Source organism: Oryza sativa, chromosome 12 (assembly GCF_034140825.1).
Source record: "Oryza sativa Japonica Group chromosome 12, ASM3414082v1".
Taxonomy (NCBI): domain Eukaryota; kingdom Viridiplantae; phylum Streptophyta; class Magnoliopsida; order Poales; family Poaceae; genus Oryza; species Oryza sativa.
Genome location: NC_089046.1, coordinates 22,075,158 through 22,083,430, shown reverse-complemented (window position 1 = coordinate 22,083,430; position 8,273 = coordinate 22,075,158). Strand labels below are relative to the sequence as shown.

General features: G+C 43.9%; 1 protein-coding gene across 1 annotated transcript; it reads right to left on the bottom strand.

The window, feature by feature from the left end:
- Positions 1 to 5,430: 5,430 nt before the first annotated feature.
- Positions 5,431 to 6,411, bottom strand: LOC136354599 (zinc finger CCCH domain-containing protein 43-like). Its single transcript, XM_066306098.1, has 3 exons — positions 6,300 to 6,411; positions 6,070 to 6,137; positions 5,431 to 5,982 (listed from the first exon to the last, which is right to left on the bottom strand). The coding sequence occupies exons 1-3, from the start codon at positions 6,409 to 6,411 to the stop codon at positions 5,431 to 5,433; spliced, it is 732 nt and encodes a 243-aa protein (XP_066162195.1).
- Positions 6,412 to 8,273: the final 1,862 nt, after the last annotated feature.

The window sequence follows — 8,273 nt, the reverse complement described above, 5'->3', positions numbered from 1 at the left end:
ATCAACTGTATGCTAAGTTTAGCAAGTGTGAATTTTGGTTGTCCGAAGTGAAATTCCTTGGTCACGTCATCTCAGCCGGAGGAGTTGCCGTTGATCCTAGTAACGTGGAATCCGTAACCAATTGGAAGCAACCAAAGACAGTTTCAGAGATTCGCAGTTTCCTAGGCCTTGCAGGATATTATCGGAGGTTTATAGAGAATTTTTCCAAGATTGCTAAGCCCATGACACGACTGCTTCAGAAAGATGTGAAGTACAAGTGGTCGGAAGAATGTGAGCGGAGTTTTCAAGAGTTGAAAAGTCGCTTAATATCAGCTCCAATTTTGATTTTGCCTGATCCAAAGAAGGGTTTTCAAGTGTATTGTGATGCATCCAAACTTGGGTTAGGTTGTGTTCTGATGCAAGATGGGAAGGTGGTTGCCTATGCCTCTCGACAGTTACGTCCGCATGAGAAGAACTACCCTACTCATGATATTGAGTTAGCTGCAGTCGTTCATGCATTGAAGATTTGGCGTCATTATCTTTTCGGTACTCGTACAGAAGTGTACACCGATCACAAGAGTTTAAAGTATATCTTTACTCAGCCGGATCTGAACATGAGACAACGGAGATGGTTGGAATTAATTAAGGATTATGACATGGGAATTCATTATCATCCGGGAAAGGCTAATGTTGTAGCAGACGCTCTTAGCAGAAAAGGCTATTGCAATGCTACAGAAGGACGACAGTTGCCATTGGAATTATGCAAGGAATTTGAAAGATTAAATTTGGGAATTGTCGATAGAGGTTTCGTTGCAGCTTTAGAAGCGAAGCCCACTCTAATTGATCAAGTTAGAGAAGCCCAAATTAATGATCCTGATATTCAAGAGATCAAGAAGAATATGAAAAGAGGAAAAGCTATTGGTTTCTTGGAGGATGAGCACGGAACTGTATGGTTGGGTGAGAGAATCTGTGTCCCCGACAACAAAGATTTAAAGGATGCAATTCTGAAAGAAGCTCATGATACTTTATACTCCATTCACCCTGGTAGTACTAAGATGTACCAGGATCTTAAGGAAAGATTTTGGTGGGCAAGTATGAAGCGTGAAATCGCAGAATACGTAGCAGTATGTGATGTTTGCCAGCGAGTCAAGGCAGAACATCAGAAACCCGCCGGTTTGTTGCAACCTTTGAAGATTCCTGAATGGAAATGGGAAGAAATTGGTATGGATTTTATTACTGGTTTACCCAGAACGTCATCAGGCCATGACTCTATTTGGGTAATAGTTGACAGACTTACCAAAGTGGCTCATTTCATTCCGGTAAAGACAACTTATTCCGGAAGTCGCTTAGCGGAATTGTATATGGCAAGGATTGTGTGTTTGCATGGCGTCCCTAAGAAGATAGTGTCTGATCGAGGCAGTCAGTTTACTTCAAATTTTTGGAAGAAACTTCAGGAAGAGATGGGTTCTAAGCTGAACTTTCGTACTGCTTATCATCCGCAGACAGACGGACAAACCGAAAGGGTGAATCAAATTTTGGAAGACATGTTGAGAGCTTGTGCTCTAGATTTCGGTGGAAGTTGGGATAAGAATCTACCTTATGCAGAATTTTCATACAACAACAGTTATCAAGCTAGTCTTCAGATGGCTCCTTACGAAGCACTATATGGTCGGAAGTGCCGCACTCCGCTTTTGTGGGATCAAACGGGAGAACGTCAGGTTTTCGGAATGGATATCCTAAGGGAAGCAGAAGAAAAGGTAAAGATCATTCAAGAAAGATTGCGTGTGGCTCAGTCTCGTCATAAGAGTTATGCCGACAATCGCCGCAGAGATTTGAGTTTTGAAGAGGGAGATTATGTGTATCTTCGTGTCACGCCTCTTCGAGGAGTTCATCGTTTTCATACCATGGGAAAATTGGCACCGCGTTTTGTGGGACCTTATAAGATTGTCAGTAGAAGAGGAGAGTTTGCTTATCAGTTGGAGTTACCTCAATCTTTGGCAGGAGTACATAATGTGTTCCATGTGTCGCAATTGAAAAAGTGTTTAAGGGTACCTACCGAAGAAGCTAATATTGAGCAGATAGAGGTCCAAGAGGATTTGACTTATATTGAGAAACCAATCCGTATCCTGGAAACAAGTGAGAGAAGAACCAGGAATCGAGTTATCCGTTTTTGCAAAGTCCAATGGAGTAATCACTCGGAAGAAGAATCAACTTGGGAACGAGAAGATGAATTGAAGTCAGCTCATCCGCACCTGTTTGCCAGTTCTTCCGAATCTCGAGGACGAGATTCTGTTTAAGGGGGGTAGGTTTGTCACACCCTGAAAATTCAAAATATATAAATTGTTGTTTAAATGGAATTTCTAGAATTTATTTTAAAAAGTCTTGAAGAGAAGATCTAAGTTTAATTAATAAATTCCAATATAAAATTGGGCCAGATAAAATTTCATTAAATACTTTGCTTAATTCTATAATTCCTAGATTTTTCTGGGATTTATTTGAGCTAAGGAAGTATTTTTAATAAATGGAATTGCATTTAAGAAATAATTTAAATTGAAAAAGTTTTAAAAAGTCTTCTTTTGGCTTTGGGCCGAAAGTCGGCCCAAAACCGTTCTCTCTCTCCTCGGCCCAGTCCGGCCCAGTCCGCAGCCGCCCGCGCGAGCGCGCTGTCGCTGACAGGTGGGGCCCACCCGTCAGTCGTCGTCTACCTTCGGCCGCCGCCGCCCGAAACCCTAGTTTCGCGCCGCCGCCGTTTCCTTTCCAAATCCGGCCGCTCCTTTCCTTCTCCGGCCGAATCAATAGAGGGGAAATGATCTCCGGGATCTCCTCTACCTTTTCTCCTTTGGAATCTTTGGTTAAATCGCTTTGGAAAGCTTTGGAATCGAGTTCGATTCGGATCGGTTTTCCCTCTCTCCAAGCCGAAGGTTTCCTTCGCCGTTGCCGTCGCCGTGGGCCTTCGCCGCCGCTTCCGAGCCCCTTTAAAAGGATCCCCGTGCTCTTCTCTTCTCGCCGCCACCCTCGCCTTCGCCTCTCGTCGCCGGAGTAGCCCTAGCGCCGTGTGCCCTAGCTTTGTCTTCGCCGCCGCCGCTCCAGCCGTGCGCCGCCGTCGTTCCAGCCGTCGCCGTCGCTCGGGAAGGCCGCCGTCGTCGTCGCCAAGTCGTCGCCGTCCTCGTCCGCTCTTTCGCTGCCGTCGGAGACCGCCGGAGCATCGTCGCCGTCGTCAAGCCGAAGACCGCCGCCGTTTCAACCTCGTCGCCGTCGCCGTCCGTTGGTCGTCCGCCGTCGCTTTGGTCGTCGGTGAGTTCGCCGTGCCGTCCGCTACCCGTTGGTGTCCTCCGTTCGTGCCGTAGCGCCGCCGTTCGCCGGTGAGCGTGCGCCGCCCGAGCCGACCCAGCTGCCGAGCCGCCGCCGCCGTCGGTGACGTCACCGCTGGCGTCATCAAGGCCGTCCGCCGTGAACCGCCGTGGACCCGATCGATCTCGGCCATCCGATTTGGATCGGATCAATCTCGGCCGTCCGTTCGTGTGAACCGCCGCCCATGCGCCGGTCCACCCAAACCCTAGCCCGCTGACGCAATAAATCCCCTTTTCCTTTTCAAAAATAATTCATTATTGCGTCATAATTCAATTTAAACCGATTTAAGTGTTTTAATCCGATTTAATCTTTAAAAATTCATAACTAATTCATCTTAGCTCCGATTTAGTTGGTTCAAGTCTCTAAATTTTTCTAAAATTGAGATCTACACATTAAAAATATCCACATGTACTGTTCATGTTTGTTTAAGTGCTGTTTTGGTGATTTTGCTCTTTTCTGCTTAGATTCCGTCGTTACCGGAGAGTCCGTTTTCGCGGAAGAAGAGTTTGAAGAGTTCCAAGGCCAGCAAGGCAAGTCACACAGATCCCAAACAACCCTTTGAGCATGTTGATCCTATTTAAAGCTATGGTTTCTATTCAACTATTGCATCTATTTTCGAATGTCATTGGGTGGAATTAACCTATTGATTGTTATGGCCCTTTTGTACATTGATTACCTTATTCCTTGATACCTTGGGTTATTACAATTTGACTAGTTGAGCTTTATTTATATTGGTTCAACTAGATATTAGATATAATTGCTTAGCCCTGCTTAGAAACATTAGTACACTTATGGGATAACTAATGACTCACTATTATTTCATGATGGCTTATTGATAGTTCACGATGGTCAATCGTGATTAGTTAATTAATTAATGTGCCAACTAAAACCTGGTAATGGTGGGTTGTGAGCACATGGTTTTGATGGTCGTGCTCATGGCAATTAAGGACCGGTTCACGAGTTTCGGTTGTGAAACATTTATCGTGCCAACCACAAGCCAGCATGGGCAACGGCTTTATCTTTTGTATAGCATGGTTCATTGCGGGGCACCAGACTGAGAAGTGGCGGAGATAAGCCCACGGGGGTCGCTGGGGAGTCCATGCCTTGTTTATAAGGGGGTGATTATGATCCAGGAAGGTGCGCTGCAGTGGATTGTGTTATGCGAGGGGTATTGTCACAACTCCTTTCCGAGATACCGTGGTGGTATTGAGGCACATGGTGACATGATGTGGGGTTGTGTCTTGTGGGTACAGTGGTACACCTCTGGCCAGAGTAAAACTATTCGAATAGCCGTGCCCGCGGTTATGGGCGGGTCTAACAATGTCTTTCGTGATTAGTCTCACACCTCTCATCATTGTAAAAGATGCTATAACTGGTAATAATTTGATTAGCTCCTGGTTTGGAATGGTACATTCCTGGTTTGGAGATAGAACTGTGCAGCCGGGGTGGTTGTTCAGAATGGTTGGGCCTATACAACAGGGTATGTTGTATAGCGTTGGATTAATATTGTTTAATTATTACTTAACTGTTTTGTTAAATTCTCAAATGTTTGCTAAATGCTGCTTTTGCAAATGGAACCCTATTATGCCATCCTTTGTTATCCTGTGCACTTGCATATTTGCTGCGTGGCTTGCTGAGTATGTCATATACTCACCTTGCAATCATTCATCAGAGGAAGAGTTCTACAATGAGGCTGATGGTGTGGAGGATTAGGTGTAGCCTTGGTCAAGCTGCCTGTGGAGTGGAGCCGTCTGCGCCGTTTATTTAATTTCCGCTGCTTAGAACTTTATTGATTGAGAGGAACTATCTACCTCTGTAATGACATTTTATTCGCTTATTAATTAGAGTAATATTTGTACTCTATTATCAATTTGTTATTGTGTGCCTCGGCTGATTCCTGGACGAGGGTTCACACACATGTAAGCGTTTGGAATTTTGGATAGAAATTCCGGGCGTGACACAAACAAAGTGATACAACCCATAAATTGTTCACAATTAAATTTAACCCATACAAACATATGTCTCAAACACATGATAGTTCTGAAATGCATTGACAGAACTTGATTAAAGGGATACAATTCATAGCCACACCACATTCAACTAATTTCCGTACTTCACTTCATACTTCTTCTTAAGCCATGCAAAGCAACCTGCAGGAGTGCACAAAGAATTAACAAACATTTCCCTTTGATCCTTCTTGATAAATATTTCAGTTGCAATGAAATGTTCATTTGTCCCTTCAACAGCACAACATTCCTCCACCAAGGCCATAACATCCTTTATAGAACAACCCGGAGGATCCTCTCTTGTTTTAGTGAAGGACTGAATGGATGACAAAGTCTGTGCAGAGAGTTCATTACTCTTGGACATCTCCTCTACCATCTTTTGAGATCCACTCTTGCTCTTTTTGGACTTATCCACCTTTGAGCCACCACCTCTCTTTCGTTTTGCACTTGGTTCATCATCCTCCGTCTCTTCATCAATCTCATTATCATCAGCAATATGAATTGCCTCATTGGTGGGTGTTGGTATGGTGCTTTGCCCTAAAGACCAATGGTCGGCACCGGTATTGCGAATATCTTCAAACATTTTCTGCAGTAGCTCTTCATTTTGCAAGCCAGCTTTCATAAACTTGGTGCATCCTGGTATATCCTACATGACATGGCATTATAAAATGGTTTAGAACAATTAATTTGGCACAATAGTTATCAATTTAACACAATATTTTCAACTACTTACTCCTTTCAGTTGCTTCCAATGTTCCACAGTAGCTGTAACAGTTTCCTTTGTGTTATCCCATCCTAATCCTGTTTGAGATGTCAACTTTTTCCAACAATTGTACTCAACCCTATGCTTATCCCACTTATTCTTAATTTGAAGTCTAGTGTACCTTAAACCTGTTCTTACTGCAAATTTCTCAATGACTTCATTATACCCAGGATTAGATAAATGGGTATTTGGACGATTACCCGCAGCTACTTGCTCAACAAAAATCTCACAGACAACTCTAGTGTTGTAGTCATTCCAATCAGCAGAGTCCATGGGCATTTTAACACCCTTCGAAGGCACATTTTGAGCCATGCCTGTCATCCACTCACTCACACCAATCTTTTTTTCAATACTAACATATATCATAGGTTCAAATTTACTACTAAACATATATCATAGTTACTACCCATACATGACATGAGCAGAAATTAAAGGTATACAAATCAGTTTATTTTGCAAGATAACATGAGCTAGCAGCACGAAAGTGACATGAGCAAAAATGAAATGAGCCAGCAGTAGAGTACATGGACATATCCTTGTGCTTCAACAATGATTAAAGGAGCCAGGCAATCAAAATGCTCATGAACAGCACCACACAAAATTTTTTTTAGGCCCTTGTGACATACAAGGGTGGTAAAGAACAGCAACAGAGGCTCAAAAAGGAAATCTTGCACACAGTGGTAAAAGGAGATCTTGCACACAGTGGTTTACTAGGGTTTAGGATACCTTGCACACAGATCTGGAGAAATACTTGCAAACCGCCACTGTCACCGTGATCCAAACCCTGCCGCCGTCACTGTGCTGCGTCCACACCGAAAAACGCTGTCGCCTACACACCAAAAGTTTCTGTCACCTCGAGAGAGAAGGGAGGGAGAGGGAGCAGCGGCACTGCCGCGCGCTGAGAGGAGAAGGGAGGGAGAAGGGCGCTCTACCGCCGTGCGCCGAGAGGAGGAGGGAGGGAGCAGCGCGCTGCCGTGCGCCGTCGCAGTCGCCGCCGCGTCGAGGAGGCAGTCACCGCCGCCTCACTCGTCTCCCCTCTCTCCTTTCGCGATAAGGCCCGAGGGCGACGGCTGGATGAGAATGCCCGAACCGGTTCGGCTGGATAGGGTAGTGCGATGGCATTTTCTTGTAAATTCGACGAAAGGGGATGGGTGGCGCTGTAATTATTTTCGGAGTGGAGCTGTGGAGCCACGTTTTGGCCGCTCCATCTCGCTAGTACAAATTGTTGGAGCAATTCATCCCGCTCCGCTCCAAGTTTTGGTGAATCTAGACCGTTCGTCATAGCTCCGGCTCCAGGTAAGTTGGAGTTGGGAGCTAGTGCTGTGCCAAACGGGGCCTTAATATCTTGTTCTAACTAGCATTGAAATGTATATAAAGTGGTATGCATTATTTCAATTAGTATGCAGCACTTGGAACATCATTCTGTCAACGCAAATGATGAAATATTTTCTTCATTTGCAAGAGTGACCCAAGTTGCCAACTAGTGTATAATACTATCACCAATATGTCACATGATAAACTATTTGACTAACAACCATAAGTACTATCATCATGCATTATTTCAATCAGTGTGCCGCAGTTGGGAGAGACTTTGCATCGTTCAGTCAACGCACTAATCAAGTATTTGCTTCATTTACAAGAATGACCCAAGTTGTCAGCTACTAATATACTGTCAGTAATTAGTAGAAGTATGTTCACCTGACAAACTATTTGACTACTAATAACAACCAAAGTGCTTCAATTCCTTTCCATCACATCAACCTGTCATACATACACAACTTTTCAGTTGTATCATTTTTAATTTTAACCAAAATCCAAACTTTACGCTGAACTAAACACAGACTAATTTTGCATTAAATTTGCAGGGTGTCAATTGAATTTGCTCATTCTGCACGATGTTGCATGATTGGTTGGAATAGGTTTAATTAAGACGTTACAACTTACCTAACCAACTTGTTCTAGTACAGCCACTACTAGCTCCAATTCATTTATAGCAAATGTAATAATCAATTCATACAATATATACACTTACTATACTATTAATATATGGTCCCACCTGTCATACACAATGTGTCTTAGAGTGCATGCTACAGCTGGCTACAAATCTGTAGCGTCTTGGAGTCCATGCTACAGCTGGCTACAAATCTGTAGCCCGCTCCTCTTCTCTCTTATCG

Coding starts and splice junctions, on each gene's coding strand:
- LOC136354599 (XM_066306098.1), bottom strand. CDS start 6,411: ATGGCTCAAAATGTGCCTTCGAAGGGTGTTAAAATGCCCATGGACTCT. Junction 6,138..6,299: donor TGTTGAGCAAGTAGCTGCGG/GTAATCGTCCAA, acceptor CATCTCAAACAG/GATTAGGATGGGATAACACA. Junction 5,983..6,069: donor ATTGGAAGCAACTGAAAGGA/GTAAGTAGTTGA, acceptor CATGTCATGTAG/GATATACCAGGATGCACCAA.